Source organism: Oncorhynchus mykiss, chromosome 6, assembly GCF_057628025.1.
Source record: "Oncorhynchus mykiss isolate SJ-2025 chromosome 6, ASM5762802v1, whole genome shotgun sequence".
Classification (NCBI taxonomy): Eukaryota; Metazoa; Chordata; class Actinopteri; order Salmoniformes; family Salmonidae; genus Oncorhynchus; species Oncorhynchus mykiss.
Genome location: NC_143027.1, coordinates 58863296 through 58885153, shown reverse-complemented (window position 1 = coordinate 58885153; position 21858 = coordinate 58863296). Strand labels below are relative to the sequence as shown.

The following is a 21858-nucleotide window of genomic DNA, read 5'->3' as shown; positions in this document are numbered from 1 at the left end:
TGGTAGATCTGGAAGAGAGGAGAGAGTTATAGAAGACAGCCAGTAGGCTCTGGTAGATCTGGAGGAGGGGAGAGAGTTGTAGAAGACAGCCAGTAGGCCCTGGTAGATCTGGAAGAGAGGAGAGAGCTATAGAAAACAGACAGTCGGTCCTGGTAGATCTGGAGGAGAGGAGAGAGTTATAGAAGACAGACAGTAGGCCCTGGTAGATCTGGAGGAGAGGAGAGAGCTATAGAAGACAGCCAGTAGGCCCTGGTAGATCTGGAGGAGAGGAGAGAGTTATAGAAAACAGACAGTAGGTCCTGGTAGATCTGCAGGAGAGGAGAGAGGGTTATAGCAGTAGGACAGTAGGTCCTAGTAGATCTGAAGGAGAAGGGGAGAGGAAAGGGTAGAGGGGTTATTGACTTCAGACTACTGCTGGCATAGAACTCTCACAAGAGAGTCAATACTTTTCATCATTGAAGATTCCAGAGACCCCTCTTAAGTCCACCCCAACAAACCCCTATACACAACAACCAAGAGAGTTAAGATGCAGTAAACAAAGCCAATAGCAGTTGGACAATCCACTCAATAAGCCAGCGTAGCTCTTCTGATACACAGGCAGAGGACATGAATGTGAGGGCAGACAAAAGACGGAGCTAGAGGGAAGAAAAATGGCAGGAGGATGAGGATTCTGTGACTCTGGGACCATGAGGAAACAGTATAATCACTGAGGGCTGGCTCTGATAAGACCCTGCCACACACTAACTGAATTAAACATAGCTCCCCCGTAATTGGAAACATCAGGGCCTGGGGAATTCAATACGCCTCCATTTATTCAGCAACTCTCTTTTTAACTTTTCGTCTAGAGGGTGGGTCATCTGGGCTCTATGACATACAATCACTTTCTGGGCTGCTCACATTTTCAAAGAACTTCCTTTCTCTAGCATTTACCACTAATTTACCACCGCGCGCGTCTCTCTCTCTCGCTCTCTCTCTGTGTGTCTCTCTCTCTTTCCATATCTCTACCAACCTCTCCCTCAGTCCTTTGGCCTATTCCTATCTTTGTTCTTATCTCCCTCGTTCTCTTCCTCTCGCTCTCTCAACTCTGTTTCACAACAACAACAAGCTCCATTGATCTCAGTCCCAATCTCACTGGTAAATCCTAGCTCAACAAAACAACATGACGAGACCAACTTTATCTTGTCTTCTGTTGAAGCTCACCTTTATTACCTCGGATCCACAGAGCCTGACAGTTTTCATTAGAAAGCAGGACATACCAATGAAATGAAACAGACATTTTTTTTTATGCAACAAGCTTCTCTCTTTCCTCAAATCTTGAAAAGAAAATGATTCCATTTCAGCCTAGCTCGAATGCTAATCACTTGACTTTCAGAGAGCAATATTCATTGAAGACAAAACGGTTTATTTGCAGCCAGGCACGCAAATCCAAAACGAGGCGAGTGTTAGTCTACGGGCCATTGATATGGTGAGAAGCAGCCTTCATTTCAATAAAAAAATATTTTTTCCTGCAAGGCTCCCACCGGGCATAATTTGCAAACACTCCATTTTACTCCACCGCTGATGCCACCCCCCCCCCCCCCCAAGCTAAAAGGCTAAAACAGTGAACTGCTCACCTCCTGATACACCACCCCATCAGCTGGCTCAGATGCATGAGAATAAGCAGTGAGCTCCACTAAGATGGCTCCAAGGTTGTTTCCCTGATGAACCATTGCTTATTTCAAGGTTTCCTAATGAACTATTAATTATCTTTAGACCTCAGTGGGATGGCGCTTTTACCAGACTAAGCGAGTGCTGCCAAGCACCTCATGATCCCCCCCCAATTAAAGCTGAATGGGAATGTGCTCTGCTTCATGCTCTCTCTCTCTCTCTCTCTCTCTCTCTTTCTCTCTCTCTCTCTCTCTCTCTCTCTCTCTCTCTCTCTCGCTCTCTCTCTCTCGCTCTCTCTCTCTCGCTCTCTCTCTCTCGCTCTCTCTCTGGTGGGAACGGAGGTTTGGGGTGGCTGGCAATTCCCTCCACTGCACCCAGGGAGCGCTGCTCTGTCCCCAATCTGCATTAGGCTGTGAATGCTTATGTAAACTCTGTCTTATCACTGTGTACAGTATATTATCTCTGTGTACAGTATATTATCTCTGCGTCCTTCCAGATCGGCAGCCTCTTTATTACTTTCAAAAGCCTTCTATATAACCGCCAGCTGGCTGAATGAAGTAGCTCACTCCTTATACAGTACATCGATCCATGCTACCTACCCATTCACACACAGTGTGTAGGCAGAGAGAGAGAGAGAAAGCCATATAGCTGTCAGACAATCAGAAACATTTCTGATCTTGGACACACGTGGGATCCAGTGCATCTCTCATAATCTAAGGCATCGAGGCATAGAGAGAGAGGGCAGAGGACATGTGACCGGTACAATAAGAGTCCATATGCAGGCTACCAGACAAGGAGTATGAATTGAGAGGAGGGCTTTTGCTCAAGGCTTCTCCTCCTCTTTGTTTCATTGGTGTTAACAATGTTAAAATGACAATTATCACCTCTTTTGTCTTGCTGTGCCATCACCAGGGCTAGAAGTGAAAGTTAATGCTAGCCTACCCACTGGGCAGTGGGTCCCCTTACATATCAGAGACGCCTCTCTCCCAAGAAACCCCCAGGAGCTCCCATCCCTCCATCAGGACGGAGGACGAGAAAAAGACAGAGGGAATGAAAAAAGGAAGTGGGGCTACCACTGTGAGGCTCCACCCACACGAGTCACACTGCGAGCTGCGCTAACGAAATCTCTAGCCTGCCACTCCAGAGGGAGCAGCACATCTCAGCGCTCTCCTCACGCCAGTCTGATAGCATACAGATAATTAAATCAGTGACGATTTAGAAAGGAGAACAGCGAGAGAGAAAAAAAGAAAGAAAAAAAGCTGCAATCGGAAATCTAAACACGTCACTGTGAGCCAGGTGCAAAAATAAAACGGAGCTATTTCCCCTAAGAACAAGGAGTCCTTGGAGTGTGAGGCGCATCTCAAGCTCCTTCTGAAAGCCTCCGCAGACTGAGCATACATTCAGCCAAGAGAAACGCATGAAAATGTAGGGCTGATTTAAAAGCTATAACGTTGCACTTCTGTTAGGGGTTCATAGCGGAGGAGGTTTGCCAAATTGGTGCATTTCACACTGGCTGCACACAGAAAACGCCTGACATTTATGTTCCTGTGATGAATCCACTCCCCACGTTGTGGCATTGTAGTGAAGGTATGTGGATGATGGAGAAGGTTTGGGGGGGATGAGAGAAAATGTTGTAGAAACAGCGGTACACGTAACGGATGACACTAATGTTATGGTTAACCGCAATCCACGCCGTTGGGATGACAAGAAACATTTTATGGGCACATGAAAGCATATTATGAGCTCCCATGGTCAGGAGAAACAGAGATTTAAAGACAAACGGGTGAGTCAAGAGAAGATATATAGAGAGAGAAATGGGTGAGTCAAGAGAAACAGAGATTTAAAGACAAACGGGTGAGTCAAGAGAAGATATAGAGAGAGAGAGAAATGGGTGAGTCAAGAGAAGATATAAAGAGAGAGGAAAACGGGTGAGTCAAGAGAAGATATAAAGAGAGAGAGAAATGGGTGAGTCAAGAGAAGATATAAAGAGAGAGACAAACGGGTGAGTCAAGAGAAGATATAAAGAGAGAGGGAAACGGGTGAGTCAAGAGAAGATATAGAGAAAGAGACAAACGGGTGAGTCAAGAGAAGATATAAAGAGAGAGAGAAATGGGTGAGTCAAGAGAAGATATATAGAGAGAGACAAACGGGTGAGTCAAGAGAAGATATAAAGAGAGAGGGAAACGGGTGAGTCAAGAGAAGATATAAAGAGAGAGAGAAATGGGTGAGTCAAGAGAAGATATAGAGAGAGAGACAAACGGGTGAGTCAAGAGAAGATATAAAGAGAGAGAGAAATGGGTGAGTCAAGAGAAGATATAGAGAGAGAGACAAACGGGTGAGTCAAGAGAAGATATAAAGAGAGAGGGAAATGGGTGAGTCAAGAGAATATATAAAGAGAGAGAGAAATGGGTGAGTCAATAGAAGATATAAAGAGAGAGAGAAATGGGTGAGTCAAGAGAAGATATTGAGAGAGAGACAAACGGGTGAGTCAAGAGAAGATATAAAGAGATACAGTATAAAGAGAGAGAGAGAGAGAGAGAGAAACAGCGAGAGAGAGAGAGAGAGAGAGAGCGAGAGAGAGAGAGAGAGAGAGAGAGAGAGAGAGTGAGAGAGAGAGAGAGAGAGACAGAGAGCGAGAGCGAGAGAGAGAGAGAGAGAGACAGGGAGAGAGACAGAGAGAGAGAGAGACACACACAGAGAAAGTCTCACCTCTAAGCGCAAGTATTCAGTCTGTTCCTTGGACAGTAGGCTGAGGATGGCACTACCATGTTTGCGGGTCCGGACCAGAACCTGTGCCTGGGTCCGCCGGGCTGGCAGAGGAGATGCCAACTGGTAATGAACATGACTCCGCCCATCAAAGGAATACTCTGGAACTTCTGCCAACAAAACACAAGACAACGTGTTAGCTAGACATCCCACCATCAACACAGTACACAGGAGTCCGAACTGACATTCATCCAGAGTGAATTCAAGAGATACACATACTCTACTGCGTCCCAGGCCATCCCACGCCTTAAACTTAGATCAAACACGTGCCCACGCATTTATTTCATCTTCCATTTGACCACCAGTGAATTAGTCCTCCAATTAGTCCTCCCACACCACACAGACACACGCATAGACACGCACAAGACAGTTTCCATCTACAAGCCATCAGACTGCTGAACACTTGAACTGGACTGATCGCCTGCTCTGATTCTCTGCACCTTAGCACAAACGCACTCACACACTCACACACACGTCACAACTGCCACACACACATCACAACTGCTACACACACATCACAACTGCTGCTACCAGATATATTATGATTGCAAAATACTGCACAATTTAAACATTTCTCCCCCAATCATCCCTTCTCCAAAGCATGTGTAAATATTGTAAACATTTTATTCTACTGAGCCATTTACTTTATGTTCCTATTTTCATCTTTTATTATTTCTTATTGATGTTGTTTATTGTCAAGAAGGAACCTGCAAGCAAGCATTTCAGTAGACCATGTGTATCCTGGACTAATGAAAGTTGAACACACACACACCTTCCCCATGATAGCTATCTGATTGCACTCATTAACACATTTGACCTCGTTGACATTCATTTCATCTAATCGAACAAATCCAATTCATCAATGCCCTCACGCATTGCCCTCCAAACAAGCACTCATCACATACATGTTGGTCTCGGTGCTGGCATTGCGGTACGTACCCTGCTCACACTGAGTCCCAGTGTACCCCGGTATGCACTGGCAGCTGAAGGAGCCCCACTCTCCATGGCAGCGACCCCGAGGGCCACAGGAGGGGATGCCCACGTTGACACAGCTCCCATCCGTAGTCAGGCACCCTGGGGAGCTGCCCACAGAGTCCGCTGGAGTGCCCAAGTCATAGAACTGTGTAGGGGGGGAGAGATGGAGAGAGGACAGAGATGGAGAGGGGGAGTAGGATATGTACACCAGAGGGAGAAATTGACATAGTAAAATAGAAATGGGAGAGAGCAGTAGACAGGTAAAAAAGGGAGGCACGGGGATAGATACAAGTGAGAGAAGGAGACGGATAGAGAGAGAGGGAAAGAGAGAACGAAAGAACAATTGCTAGTATTCCAAAAAACTGAGGGCAAAGGTCAGTGAAACTTGAGGTTCCCCCTCAGCACCTTCATGCATTCACCTTTCATGCAATTTCTTGGAATGCAAATGACTGGGTTTTCATAGGATCAAACCAATCTACAGGGACACAAAGGAGCTGGCGGAGGGCAATGCTGTGAAAGGACAGGAATACCTTGAAATCTTAAGTCCTGCTCACAATAGCATATCATAAAGGACATTAATATGTCCAATCTCCCCGTTTCTGAGTTAACACCGTTCAGCGCAGCTGGCTGCTCGGTAGCCGTTGAGCCAATGTGCAGCAAGGTACAAATTGGTTCTGACCTCACCATAGAGCTGGGCACTTTAAGTCTGATCCTTCTCAAGATGGAGCTCGATACTGATTTACAGAGAGTTACTACGCACACTCAAAGATCCAACATACATCTCGGTGTGGTTGTGAGTACGCGTGCAAGTTTGTGTTTGTTGATGTGTGTGAGATGCCAATCATGATCACATTTTTCACCAAACATAACTAGCAGACTTTCCCAGTCATGAGTACCCGTCTCTGCCTCACTCAGAAATATAGAAATGGGATAGAGAGAGTGGAACAGAGTTGGATAGATGCTGAAGATTTGTTAATAATTTGTGAAATGTCTGGTCCTGTGTTCTTGGCGCTTGCAACGGCAGGATCTTGGGTTCGATTCCCATTGGGCCACCCATATGAAAAATGTACGCTTGCATGAATGTTAGTCACTTTAAGTGAACGCTAAATGGAAAATGTTACATGCAATGTTTTCACAAGTTACTTTATAAAGAAAAGAGTGTTTTCATCTACAAACTGCTTTTTCTTCATATTCACTTTACTGATCATTATTTATTTTTTTAAATGAAAACCATTATTGCATGGTTGCAGACTCATAGTATAGTTAATCTGTCCCAGAGAGGAGGAGAGATACAAACAAATAGAGAGAGAGAAGCGATGAAAGAGAGTAACATAAATCAACTGTGACAGGGTGGAAAGATGTACAGTAGATTCAGAATAGAAAAACAATTGAAGTCGAAAAATCCGCCCTTCCCTTCTCTTGCCCAAACATTCACCCCGACGTCACGCTTGAACAGGTTCAATGGCACAGACATCCTCCTCCTTTCCTCCTGTCTTCCCCCTCTCTCACATGTTCCACCCACGCCCCCAGTGTTTTCCACTCTACAATAAGAGATCTATGAATATTGTATCGAACCTCAGCCCTGCGTTTTGTAGTCCGCAGGGTGAGCAGGAGAGTGTTTTAGTGACAAATACCTTTAGTTCCCAGTGTCACACAGTGTCATGGAGTCACATGGGCAGAAGGACCTCTGTCCTCCCCGTGACGACTGTTGCCATAGTGGCATAGCTACCAGTTCAGACTGTGTCTAGTGGATGTGCGCTGAATGCGATCTCGGAGCATACCTTTTCTATAGAAGCGCTGTTGTGGCAATGTCCCTGAGGAAGGTGTGAAAGTGTTTGAAAGCATTTATGCGAGATGCTGTATCCAGTTTTATAACAACATGCTGCCTGCCTGCAGCATATGTAAGTGGTGTAAAGACCACACTTTTATAACTCTTTACAATGGAGATGTTTTTTATTTATTTGTTATTTTACCTTTATTTAACCAGGCAAGTCAGTTAAGAACAAATTCTTATTTTCAATGACGGCCTAGGAACAGTGGGTTAACTGCCTGTTCAGGGGCAGAACGACAGATTGTACCTTGTCAGCTCGGGGCTTTTGAACTTGCAACCTTCCGGTTACTAGTCCAACGCTCTAACCACTAGGCTACCTTGCCGCCCCAATGTTATGTGTTGTATAAGAACTAAATCGCTTCCCATGCCTTTTCATGGTGTGTGATGATTGGGAAGAAACACATTGTAGCGAGTGTTACCTTGCTGTCGACAATGAGGTTCCTGATGCAGCCAGTAAAGTGTTTGTGTTGTAACTGTGGGTAGACATAGGGCAGGTCCTCATTGACTCCACCCAGCTGTAACACCTGGGTCCCATTCAGGTGCCTGGGGAAGAAATGAACATCACTGTCAGTACATCTTTTCAGACACCTATCCATCCCTATGTTCTACTGCGGTACTTTTTCAACCCGTAATACATAGCCTTGTCCCCCACCAATCTGGTGTTCTGAGTTTGACTATGTAAAAGGTGTGTATTCTGTATAAAGGAGAAGAGAGAGAGAGACACCGAGACAGAGAGAGAGAGAGAGAGCGTGAGAGAGAAAGAGAGAGAGAGAGCGAGAGAGAGAGAGAGACAGAGAGAGAGATAGAGAGAGAGAGAGAGAGATGTGAGGAATAATAGAGGGTGAAGATAGGAGGATGGAGGGAGAAATAGAGGGAGAATGAGAGAAAGAAAGAAAGAAAGAAAGAGCGAGAGAGAAAGAAAGAAAAAGAGTGAGAAAAAGAAAGACAGAAAGATAAAGGGAGAGAGAAAGAGAGAAATAAAGAAGGAGTGTGGGAGCAACAAAGACAGATGCAAATAGAGAGAGAGAGAGAGAGAGAGAGAGAGAGAGACAGAGACAGAGACAGAGAGAGAGACACAGAGAGAGAGAGAGAGAGAGAGAGAGAGAGAGACAGTGAGAGAGAGAGAGAGACAGAGAGAGAGACAGAGAGAGAGAGTAGGCTACCTGTCCAGGTTGGGCGTGACACCAGTGACCTCACAGGACGAGTGGTCCTCTGTGGTGAGCCAGCTGCCCACTCCCTCCATCTCCATGACGGTGGCCCCGGCACAGCGGTCCAGTGTGAAGCGTACCTCCTAAAAGAGCACATCAGGAATGTAAGGACATCCAGATTATCAGGACATCAGGAATATCAGCACATCAGGAATATCAGCACATACAGTGGCTTGTGAAAGTATTCACCCCCTTGAAATAAGAAATAACACAAAAAAAAGAAAACCTGAGCGTGTATAACTATTCACCCCCCCCCCCCCCCCCCCCAAAAAAAAAAAGTCAATACTTTGTAGAGCCACCTTTTGCAGCAATTACGGTTGCAAGTTTCTTGGGGTATGTCTCTATAGGCTTGACACATCTAGCCACTGGGATTTTTTACCATTATTCAAGGCAAAACTGCTCCAGCTCCCTCAAGTTGTATGGGTTCCGCTGGTGTACAGCAGTCTTTAAGTCATTGACTAGGCCATTCCAAGACATTGAAATGTTTCCCCTTAAATCACTCGAGTGTTGCAGTATGCTTAGGGTCATTGTCCTGCTGGAAGGTGAATCTCTGTCCCAGTCTCAAATCTCTGGAAGACTGAAACAGGTTTTCCTCGAGAATTTCCCTATATTTTAGCGCCATCCTTCATTCCTTCAATTCTGACCAGTTTTCCAGTCCCTGCAGATGAAAAACATCCCCTCAGCATGATGCTGCCACCACGCTTCACTGTGGGGATGGTGTTCTCGGGGTGATGGGAGGTGTTGGGTTTGCACCAGACATAGCATTTCCCTTGATGCCCAAAAAGCTCAATTTTAGTCTCATCTGACCAGAATATAAGTTTGGGGAGTCTCCCAACATGTGAACACAAAACGTGTTTGCTTATTTTTTTCTTTAAGCAATGTTTTTTTTCTGGCCACTCTTCCTTAAAGCTCAGTTCTGTGGAGTGCATGGCTTAAAGTGGTCCTATGGAAAGTACTCTAATCTCCGCTGTGGAGCTTTGCAGCTCCTTCAGGGTTATCTTTGGTCTCTTTGTTGCCTCTCATAATAATGCCCTCCTTGCCTGGTCCGTGAGTTTTGGTGGGCAGCCCTCGCTTGGCAAGATTGTTGGGATGCCATATTCTTAACATGTTTTAATAATGGATTTAATGGTGCTTTGTGGGATGTTCAAAGTTTGATATTTTTTTATAACCCAACCCTGATCTATACTTCTCCACAACTTTGTCCCTGACCTATTTGGAGATCTCCTTGGTCTTCATGGTGCCGCTTGCTTGGTGATGCCCCTTGCTTAGGTGTGTTGCAGACTCGGGGGCCTTTCAGAACAGGTGTATATATACAGTGGGGAGAACAAGTATTTGATACACTGCCGATTTTGCAGGTTTTCCTACTTATAAAGCATGTAGAGAGGTCTGTCATTTTTTTGATCATAGGTACACTTCAACTGTGAGAGACGGAATCTAAAACAAAAATCCAGAAAATCACATTTTATGATTTTTAAGTAATTAATTAGCATTTTATTGCATGACATTAGTATTTGATACATCAGAAAAGCAGAACTTAATATTTGGTACAGAAAACTTTGTTTCAATTACAGAGATCATACGTTTCCTGTAGTTCTTGACCAGGTTTGCACACACTGCAGCAGGGATTTTGGCCCACTCCTCCAAACAGACCTTCTCCAGATCCTTCAGGTTTCGGGGCTATCGCTGGGCAATACGGACTTTCAGCTCCCTCCAAAGATTTTCTATTGGGTTCAGGTCTGGAGACTAGCTAGGCCACTCCAGGACCTTGAGATGCTTCTTACGGAGCCACTCCTTAGTTGCCCTGGCTGTGTGGTTCGGATCGTTGTCATGCTGGAAGACCCAGCCACGACTCATCTTCAATGCTCTTACTGAGGGAAGGAGGTTGTTGGCCAAGATCTCGCAATACATGGCCCCATCCATCCTCCCCTCAATACGGTGCAGTTGTCCTGTCCCCTTTGCAGAAAAGCATCCCCAAAGAATGATGTTTCCACCTCCATGCTTCACGGTTGGGATAGTGTTCTTGGGGTTGTACTCATCCTTCTTCTTCCTCCAAACACGGCGAGTGGAGTTTAGACCCAAAAGCTCTATTTTTGTCTCATCAGACCACATGACCTTTTCCCATTCCTCCTCTGGATCATCCAGATGGTCATTGGCAAACTTCAGATGGGCCTGGACATGCGCTGGCTTGAGCAGGGGGACCTGGCGTGCGCTACAGGATTTTAATCCATGACAGCATAGTGTGTTACTAATTGTTTTCTTTGAGACTGTGGTCCCAGCTCTCTTCAGGTCATTGACCAGGTCCTGCCGTGTAGTTCCGGGCTGTCCCTCACCTTCCTCATGATCATTGATGCCCCACGAGGTGAGATCTTGCATGGAGCCCCAGACCGAGGGTGATTGACCGTCATCTTGAACTTCTTCCATTTTCTAATAATTGCGCCAACAGTTGTTGCCTTCTCACCAAGCTGCTTGCCTATTGTCCTGTAGCCCATCCCAGCCTTGTGCAGGTCTATAATTTTACCCCTGATGTCCTTACACAGCTCTCTGGTCTTGGTCATTGTAGAGAGGGTGGAGTGTGTTTGATTGAGTGTGTGGACAGGTGTCTTTTATTCAGGTAACGAGTTCAAACAGGTGCAGTTAATACAGGTAATGAGTAGAGAACAGGAGGGCTTCTTAAAGAAAAACTAACAGGTCTGTGAGAGCCGGAATTCTTACTGGTTGGTAGGTCATCAAATACTTATGTCATGCAATAACATGCAAATTAATTACTTAAAAATCATACAATGTGATTTTCTGGATTTTTGTTTTAGATTCCGTCTCTCACAGTTGAAGTGTACCTATGATAAAAAAATACAGACCTCTACATGTTTGTGCGTAGGAAAACCTGCAAAATCGGCAGTGTATCAAATACTTGTTCTCCCCACTGTATATACTGAGATCATGTGACAGATCATGTGACACTTAGATTGTACACATGTGGACTTAATTTAACTATTTATGTGACTTCTGAAGGTAATTGGTTGCAACAATTTTTGGACTATTTTGTGTACGTTCATTACATGAGATCCAAACAAAAATCTATTTAAATTGCAGGTTGTAACGCAAGAAATTAGGAAAAACGCTAAGGGGGATGAATAGTTTTGCAAGACACTGTAAGGAATATTAGGACATCCAGATGATCAGGACATCAGTAATATCAGCACATCAGAAATATCAGGACATCAGGAATATAAGCACATCAGGAATATAAGGACATCCTATAATATCAGGACATCAGATAATATCAGGACATCAGATACTGGCTGGCCCACCAGTCTAATATGAGCTCCATTACTGCCAGTAATACCTTTCTGAAATCTGTATTACATCTATTTGTATCTATTCTATTTCAAGAACTAACTTACCATACAAATGTGAGCATCTAATTTGCTTCTAAGAGGTCCTATTGAAAATCTACTCAATAACAGTTTATTGTACTCAACAAGCATATTCAATGAGTTATTTCATAGCAAACATGCAGTTTGTAAATGGCATACAAATACTACTATAGTGTTTGTGTGACACTGTTCATATAATACAGTGACCATTTCACAAATAACCCTGAGGCTTATTTTCAGACCTGGTAGATTAACAAAGTTGTTGTTAGTGCAGTCATACAGCCTAAGCGGCCATACACAGCTAGTGCGAAATATCTAATATTAAAGAAGTCTCAAGGTATTGCTCACCTGAGGTAGAGTACGTTATGATAAGCTGCAGACCACACTATCTACCAAGAGAGTTCCCATCTTTATCATTCGTAGCCGTCTATGTACCAGCACAGACCGATGCAGGCCCTAAAACTGCACTCAACCAACTCTATAAGGCCAAAAGCAAAGAAGAAAATGCTCACCCAGAAGTGGCGCTCCTAGAGGCCGGGGACTTTAATGCATGCAAACTTAAATCGGTTTTACCTCTTTTCTACCAGCATGTCACATGTGCAACCATAGGAAAAAAACTCCTTTACTCCACACACACAGATGCATACAAAGCTCTCCCCCAACCTTCATTTGGAAAATCGACCACAATTCTATCCTCCTGATTCCTGCTTACAAGCAAAAACTAAAGCAGGAAGTACCAGTGACTCGCTCATTACGGAAGTGGTCAGATGACGTGGATGCTACGCTACAGGACAATTTGTTCCTGGATTCATCCAATGGCATTGAGGAGTATACCACATCAGTCATTGGCTTCATCAATAAGTGCATCGACGACGTCGTCCCCACAGTGACCGTACGTACATATCCCAACCAGAAGCCATGGATTACAGGCAACATCCGCATCGAGACAAAGGCAAGAGCTGCCGCTTTCAAATAGCAGGACACTAATTCGGACTCTAATAAGAAATCCCGCTATGCCCTCAGACGAACCATCAAACAAGCAAAGCGTCAATACAGGATTAAGATTGAATCCTACTACACCAGCTGTGACACTTGTCGGATGTGGCAGGGCTTGAAAACTATTACAGACTACAAAGGGAAACCCAGACGCGAGCTGTCCAGTGACGTGAGCCTACCAGATGAGCTAAATGCCTTTTATGCTCGCTTCGAGGAAAGCAACACTGAAGCATGCACGAGAGCACCAGCTGTTTTGGATGACTCTGTGATAAAGCTTTCGATAGCTGATGTGAGCAAGACCTTTTAACATGTCAACATTCACAAAGCCGCGGGGCCAGACGGACTACCAGGACGTGTACTCAAAGCATGCGCAGACCAACTGGCAAGTGACTTCACTGACATTTTCAACCTCTCCCTGACCAAGTCTGTAATACCTACATGTTTCAAGCAGACCACCATAGTCCCTTTGCACAAGGAAGTGAAGGTAACCTGCCTAAATGATTACCGCCCAGTAGCACTCACATCGGTAGCCATGAAGTGCTTTGAAAGGCTGGTCATGGCTCACATCAACAGCATCCTCCTGGATACCCTAGACCCACTCCAATTCACATACCGCCCCAGCAGATCCACAGTTGACGCAATCTCAATCGCACTCCACACCGCCCTTTCCCACCTGGACAAAAGGAACCCCTATGTGAGAATGCTGTTCATTGACTACAGCTCAGCGTTCAACACCATAGTGCCCACAAAGTTCATCACTAAGCTAAGAACATTGGGACTAAACACCTCCCTCTGCAACTGGATCCCGGAGTTCCTGATGGGCCGCCCCCAGGTGGTAAGAGTAGGCCTGATCACCGACAATGATGAGAATACCTATAGGGAGGAGGTCTCCCTCAATGTGAGCAAGAAAAATGAGCTGAACATGCCCCCATTAACATTTACGGGGCTGTTGTGAAGCGGATCGATAAATTATATTGCAAAAATTCTAAAACTAAATCCTATGTTGGCACATTTTAACGCCTTCAGAAAGTATTTATACACCTTGACTTATTCCACATTTTTGAGTCTCAAATTTCTTGGTGTCCACATCACCAACTAACTATCATGGTCCAAACACACCAAGACAGTCATGAAGAGGGCACCACAACACCCCCCCCCCCCCCCCCCCCCCCCCAGGAGACTGAAAAGATTTGACATGGGTCCCCAGATCCTCAAAGTTCTACCGCTGCACCATCGAGAGCATCCTGACCGGTTGCATCACCGCCTGGTATGGCAACTGCTCGGCATCTGACCATAAGGCGCTACAGAGGGTAGTGCGTACGGCCCAGTACATCACTGGGTCTAAGCTGCCTGCCATCCAGGACCTATATACTAGGCGGTGTCAGAGGAAAGCACCAAGAGTTGTCAGACTCCAGTCACCGAAGTCATAGACTGTTTTATCCGCTACCGCACGTCAAGCGGTACCGGAGCGCCAAGTCTAGGACCAAAAGACTCCTTAATAACAGCTTCTACCCTCAAGCCATAAGACTGCTGAACAATTCATCAAATGGCCACCGTACTATTTACCATTGACAACCCCCCCTCCCCATTTGTTTTGTACACTGCTGCTACTCGCTGTTAATTATGTATGCATAGTCACTTCACCCCTACCTACATGTACAAATGACCTCGACTAACCTGTACCCCCGCACATTGACTTTGTACCGGTACCCCCTGTATGTAGCCTCCTTATTGTTATTTTATTGTGCTACTTTTTATTATTTTTTACTTTCATTTATTTTATACATCTTTTCTTAACCCTCCTTGAACTGCACTGTTGGTTATGTAAGCATTTCACGGTAAGGTGTGACAAATAAAGTTTGATTTGATTTGATCTGCACTGAGTCCAAACCACTCAAACCCTCCTACTTCTCCAGACTATGTACGGAAAATAGGACTAGTCTAGCAGAGACACCACCTGTTTGCATTAAACTTCCCCAGAGTTCTATAAGAATGAACAGCATATGGCTAGTGTCGGGTGAGATGTGTGTGTGTCTGTGTTTGTCTATGTGTGCGTGTGTGTGTGTGTGTGTGTGTGTGTGTGTGTGGAGGGGGGGGGGGGGGTATAAGCTTGGCAGCAGCTCAGACTTCAGACACCCACCTTACTGTTGCTCCTCACGTCCAGACGGTGCCACCGTCTGTCCGCCACGTTTACGTTGCCTGGCAACTGCAGGACCAATGTGCCCGAGCCATGGTTTATCTTGAGTGTGGGAGTGCCATCGATCAATTCTGAGGGAGAGAGAGAGAGAGGACACTGCCATGAGGTCATACATGGTGGTCACATCCCCAGGGCCTCCTGATGACCATCGACCCCCCCCATCACATTCTCTCAATGCCATTGGGGATCAGATACAACCACACACACAGACCACTTTATCCTGAGGACGTCACTTCTGTACCCATTTCATCTGATCACTGCGACACACCAAGAACAAGCAACCACAGTGAAGCACAGTCAACTAATAAACGCCAACTGATCATTCCGTAAGAGTGATCTGTGTTCACCCAACCCTAGTCTAAAGTGAAAACAGGTACCACCTCAATGCTTTCAGCAGGCTGTTCAGAAAGATGGCGTACTTAAAATGACATTACATCTAATAACCTGGGCCAGTATTAGAAAATGAAAAACAACAACAGTAAAAGGTGCATAGATAATATTAAACCAGTTTTTTTTATAACTAACAGTCAGACATCATCACTCTTACTGACAGTTGTGGCTGCTTTGCATGATGTATTGCTGTCTCTACCTTCTTGCCCCTTGTGCTGTTGACTTTGCCCAATTAATGTTTGTACCATGTTTTGTGCTGCTACCATGTTGTGTTGCTGCCATGTTGTTGTCATGTTTTGTTGCTACCATGCTGTGTTGTCATGTGTTGCTGCCATGCAATGCTGTTGTCTTAGGTCTCTCATTATGTAGTGTTTTGTTGTCTCTCTTGTCGTGATGTGTGTTGGTCCTATATTTATTTTTACATTTTTTATCCCATTCCCGCAGGAGGCCTTCTGCCTTTTGATAGGCCATCATTGTAAGTAAGAATGTGTTCTTAACTGACTTGCCTAGTTCACTCCAAAATAAGGATTACAACAGTGCCTGGTGCTATGCAATTATGCCCCCCATAAGATAATAAACATATTACAAAGTTATTCTATTTTCTGACTTAGTCAAATGGGAAATTAAAAATTAATGAACCAGTTAAGACTCATTGTATGCTTTATACCATTTGCAAAGGATTGTGGGTAAACAAGATGTCAACCAACCACTGTTTCTCCGTAAATCAACATGACATCCACAGTCTAAGAGTTCAGGAGAGAACAGCGCTGTAAATATAAACTCCACGTTGCTCTATTTTCTAGGCTCGCAAATGCTCTGTTTTCAACAGAGAGGGTTGTTCTCCCTCTTCTCTAGGTCTTTATCTTTACCTTCTCTTACGCCCTGCCTCTCTCCATGACACTCACTATCTGGCTTGTCATGTCTTTCTCTTTTATACCCCCAACCTTTTCTCTCTCTCTCTCTTTCTCCCTCTCCCACCTGTCTCTCTGCAGTGTTCTCACAGTGGATTCCCAGAAGGCAACCTGTGCTCAGACAGAGATAACTTTGAGCTAGCAGTAAGTCACTGATGTACAGAGCCCAGCCTAAGCCTGAGTGAAAAGCCCTTTTCATTTGAAAGGTCCACAGTGGCCACCACCCTCAGGCAGGAGATTGACACTGTCCCACAGGCTATCTGCGTCTGACGAGGGTCCCCGACCCTCCTTGTTGGGACTGACGTGACATTTCAGGAGAAAAGAGATGACAGGCTTGAATGGTGGAGGCTTGGTTGAGATGAAAAGAGAGAGGGAAGGAGAGGAGAGTGGTGCTGAGTGCCTGAGAGGAGAACTTCCACACACATGGACAGGCTGGGCTGTGTTGGTCAGGCAGGTTGCTAGTTCGAATCCCTGAGCTGACAAGGTAAAAAAAAAGAAATCTGTCGTTCTGTCCCTGAACAAGACAGGCCATCATTGTTCCTAGGCCGTCATTGTAAATAAGAACTTGTTCTTAACTGACTCTAGTTAACAAAAAAAAAGGTGTGGGAAGACAGGCCAAATGGGCTTTATGTTGTGTCGTATCAAATGATCTTGGATAGGGAGAGTACGCCCGGGTGTCCTCAGGTTACTACAAGATTCTGCTCTTAAGCTCCGGTTGGCGGACTTCTCCCCTCCTCATCCCTTATTCATCATGGTCTCCTCCTCGACATCCCTGCAGATTAATCTTCCCTGTCGAGCGTCTTGGTGAAGGGGAAGCCAGAGGGTCTCAGCCCGCATAGCATGGCCCCCATAGCATGGCGCTTAAATTTGAAAAATTGCTCTTCTGAAGGCCTGAAGGGGATATGTTTGAGGCAGTAACCATATGGACTGCATAAACAGCATTACAAATCACTCTGTATATACAAATCAGCAGCCCAGCAAGAGAGAAAGAGAGTCTGTGACTGTGGTGCCTTTAATATAAATTGACTGTCAGCAAACAACCCCATACCCCCAGGAAACAGGACCTAAACTTTAAAGCGATATTTGAAACGGGTGCAGCGCTAAAAGACTGTGAAACAGGTTTCTGCAAATTGACCATAATGTGCGCGTCACACTCAGTAGGTAACTGTATCTCTCTGCTCGCTTTCATCTGCCAGATGTTGTGTCTGCACGTGTGTGTTTTTAGTCAGCCTGTTTCTCAGTTCTTTCTGAGACCACCAACACTAGTACCGCATAAAGCAAAAGATAACATTTTAAAAAAAAAGCAAAATACAAAATGCCTGAGATGCTTTTTACTTTCAGCCGGATATTATGATTCTATTTAATACGGGCAGAAAAAAATGCAATAACCTTGCCTGTTATAAATTGGCTTATATGCTGCCAGCAAATGACCATTCCATTCATTTACTTTCCATACCATTACTCAATCTTTTTTTTTTTAACATCTGGCTTTTGAGTTGCATTTATTAAGAGAATTTGAATTCCACATATTAAAATCATGATAGATAGGCTGCCATCAGGTCAGAATGAGACAAAGTGAGTGATGACATTTTTTTCTGCTCTCTCCTTGGAGCTGAATGCAACTCTTGGCAACGAGGTGTAAACTGGATCCCTGGCCGAGCCCTGAGAGCCTGTTTCCCATTCTGCAGGAGTCCGTAATCACCCACATTTAATTTGTCCGGTTAATTTGTCTATTGATTGGACAAGCTCAGCCCCATGGCTCGTACCCTTGAGAAGGGAGCGTTCACAATAATGAGACTCATTTAACAATGAGCTCACTGGACGTAATCGTGTTCCCGCGTACCAGTCAGATTAATAGACCTAGAGGTCAGCGGTCAAAGTCAGGAGACAGCACAGATAGGGTCTAGATCTCTGGTGTGATTTAGAGAGAAATATAACACAGATTACATTTAGAGGTGAGGACAGACCAATGGGCACTCTAAAATATTCCATATGTCCTGCAAACCTACACTATACACAACCATAGCTCAATATAATGCTTTCAGTATGAAGCACATAGTGGTTGTAATCTGACCCACATCAGACGGGGACAAAGGACTATGAGCCATGGAAAAGTTAACAAGCAGAACCAAAGACTCCCTTCCTCCCTGGTAGCAAAGAGAGTTCCAAACCTCTCTGCCAATGACAGCTAGTTTTCAATTTCCCCCTCGCCACTCAGACAGTCCTAGCAAAATTATTGCTTGAGAAATACAGTCGTTTTTTGCTAAAAAGCTATTTTTGTTTCTTTTTTTACCATTTTAATGGAAAACTATTACAATAAGGCACTTAATTGTTACCCAGAAATGATTTGAAATTGATATACTGTACAAATGGCTGCATTGGGCCTTTAATCCCAGGGGAACAGGGAGAATGTAGGACATGCAGGGGTGTTTTGCAGAGGCAGATCTGTGCTATGTTACATTAGTGGTGGTGATGCCTGGGCACAATGGACCATGGGAGGGATAAACAGCGCTGCACGGCGGAAAACAGACAGTGAGTGGGCAGGGCTGCAGGAGGCAGCCAGCGAGCCGCTCAACATCTTTAATAAGGAGATCCGGCCCGGGAAGCAGTGGGAAATCATAAGGTTTAATAGGTTGCATTGCTATACAACTAGAAATAATAAGGTTTAACACAGTCAACCTGTGGGTGAGAGTAAGGGGTATGTGTGTGTGTGTGTCTGTTTGAGAGAGTAATATAGAGACATTGGGCTGAACTGTTGTTGTCTGTTTCTCCCTTTAAGTCTCAGCCGTCTCTACTTGCCCTCTCCACTCTTGTCATCTCTCCCTCCTGCAATTGGACAGTTGTCTACACATCTCCTTCATACACACCCTTCCACTCCGAACCAAGTATCTCAGCCTCTCACTCCATGTCTCACTGTGTATTATCTTCTCCTACTCCAACTCTCTCTGACTCCATCCGCAGCTCAATACCGTCTGCCCCACTCCGCATCTTACAGCTCCTAAACTCTCTCTCCATACTTTTTATTCTCTCTCTACCTCAACATGTACAGTACGCGTTGAATGTTTCCCTGTCTAGCCACTCTCTATTCATCCCTCCCTGTTTTCCCTGCCGCTATCTTTGTCCTCTCTGGCACAGTGCTGGACACAGACTTTGTTGGATTTTGTCTATCTTCTCCAGACTATGTCTCTCCCTCCACACCCAGCAGTTGTGGACTGGGCTGTGAGGCTGTGGACATTGATTATTTGAATCAGTTGTGTGGTGCTAGAGCAAAAACCAAAACGTGTAACCAGGATTGGCCCAAGGATCGAGTTTGGGAAACCTTGACTTCCTGCAGCATCTGCAGACAACTTTACGTCAGAGAGAGAAGATGGCGCCGAAGAACATGGCTGACGTTTTACATTCCCCCAACCAATTGTGCAATTTTGTATTTTTTTTGTGCATTTTGTGTAACTTCTTTTTTAACTTAATGTGTACATAATGTTGCTGCTACCATCTCTTATGACCGAAAATTACCTCTGGCCATCAGAAAAGCAAAGCAATTTTCCTTTAACGAGTACGACGAGAAGGATATCCTGCTTTCACTGGGACAGGCCCAGATCCATGCCATTTGCATGAAGAAAAGACGCCGGAAAAGGGGAGGCAGATCGGGGATCCTTCTGAGAACCCGTAGGCGAGCGAATAAACTCCCAATGCCTTCCATTCTTCTTGCTAACGTGCAATCATTAGAAAATAAAATTGATGGCCGACTATTAAGATTATCCTACCAACGGGACATTAAAAACTTGGCTGAACGAAGAAACGGACAATATAGAGCTGGCGGGATTATCATGCACTGGCAGAACACAGACAATACCTCTGGTAAGACGAAGGGTGGGGTGTTTGTCTTTTTGTCAATAACAGCTGGTGCGCGATGCCTAATATTAAAGAAGTCTCGAGGTATTGCTCGCCTGAGGTAGAGCTGCATTGATAAGCTGTCGACTGCACTATCTAAGAGAGTTCTCATCTATATTATTCATAGCAGTCTATTTACCACCACAAAGTGAAGCTGGCACTAAGACCGCTCTCAAACAACTCTATGAGGCCATAAGCAAAGAAGAAAATGCTCACCCAGAAGTGGCGCTCCTAGTGGCCGGGAACTTTAATGCAGGCAAACATAAATCAGTTTTATCAAATTTTTACCAGCATGTCACATGTGCAACCAGGGTAGAAAAAAATCCTAGACCACCTTTACTCCACACACAGACGCATACTCTCCCCCACCCTCCATTTGGAAAATCTGACGACAATTATATTCTTATTCCTGCTTACAAGCAAAAACTAAAGCAGGAAGTACCAGTGACTTGCTCAATACGGAGGTGGTCAGATGATGTGGTAGCTACGCTACAGGACTGTTTTGCTAGCACAGACTGGAATATGTTCCGGGATTCATCCAGTGGCAGTGAGGAATACACCACCTCAGTTATCGGCTTCATCAATAAGTGCATCGATGATGTCATCCCCACAGTGACTGTATGTACCTATCCCAACCAGAAGCCATGGATTACAGGCAACATCTGCATCTAGCTAAAGGCTAAAGGCTCAAACAAGCAAAGTGTCAATACAGGATTAAGATTGAATTGTACTACACCGGCTCTGATGCTCTTCGGATGTGGCAGGGCTTGAAAACTATTGTGGATGTCAGTTTACATGACTGTGGATGTCATGTAAACTATTACAACTATTACTACCAAGCGAAACCCAGACTCGAGCTGCCCAGTGATGTAAGCCTACCAGATGAGCTAAATGCCTTTTATGCTCGCTTCGAGGAAAGCAACACTGAAGCATGCATGAGAGCACCAGCTGTTTAGGATGACTGTGTGATAACGCTCTGAGTAGCCGATGTGAACAAAACCTTTAAACAGGTCAACATTCACAAAGCCGCGGGGCCAGACGGATTACCAGGACGTGTACTCAAAGCATGCACGGACCAACTGGCAAGTGTCTTCACTGACATTTCCAACCTTTCCCTGACCGAGTCTATAATACTTACATGTTTCAAGCAGACCCCCATAGTTCCTGTGCCCAGGGAAGCGAAGGCAACCTGCCTAAATGATTACCGCCCAGTGGCACTCATATCAGTAGCCATGAAGTGCTTTGAAAGGCTGGTCATGGCTCACATCAACAGCATCCTCCCGGACACCCTAGACCCACTCCAATTCGCATACCGCCCCAGCAGATCCACAGTTGACGCAATCTCAATCGCACTCCACACCGCCCTTTCTCACCTGGACAAAAGGAACACCTATGTGAGAATGCTGTTCATCGACTACAGCGCAGCGTTCAACACCATAGTGCCCATGAAGCTCATCACTAAGCTAAGGACTCTGGGACTAAACACCTCCCTCTGCAACTGGATCCTGAACTTCCTGACGGGCCGACTCCAGGTGGTAAGGAGTAGGCAACAACACGCCTTAACACTGGGGTCCCTCAGGGGTGTACTTAGTCCCCTCCTGTATTCCCTGTTCACCCACGACTGCGTGGCCAAACGCGACTCCAACACCATCATTAAGTTTGTTGACAACAC

At 45.1% G+C, this 21858-nt stretch overlaps 1 protein-coding gene across 2 annotated transcripts in view; it reads right to left on the bottom strand.

The window, feature by feature from the left end:
* The window catches only part of LOC110526935 (neural-cadherin), a 192279-nt gene that overhangs the window by 13287 nt on the left and 157134 nt on the right, over positions 1-21858 (bottom strand). Inside the window, exons 24-29 of one of the 2 annotated variants that reach the window (XM_090238425.1) lie at positions 14938-15065; positions 8383-8510; positions 7639-7762; positions 5353-5533; positions 4357-4523; positions 94-258 (exon numbers count right to left, since the gene is read on the bottom strand). In XM_090238425.1, the coding sequence (XP_090094551.1) occupies positions 127-258; positions 4357-4523; positions 5353-5533; positions 7639-7762; positions 8383-8510; positions 14938-15065 (860 nt within the window). In that variant the 3' untranslated portion in view covers positions 94-126. Of the gene's footprint in view, positions 1-93; positions 259-4356; positions 4524-5352; positions 5534-7638; positions 7763-8382; positions 8511-14937; positions 15066-21858 lie in introns of those variants that run through there. The other variant, XM_036980609.2, reaches the window with a different exon arrangement.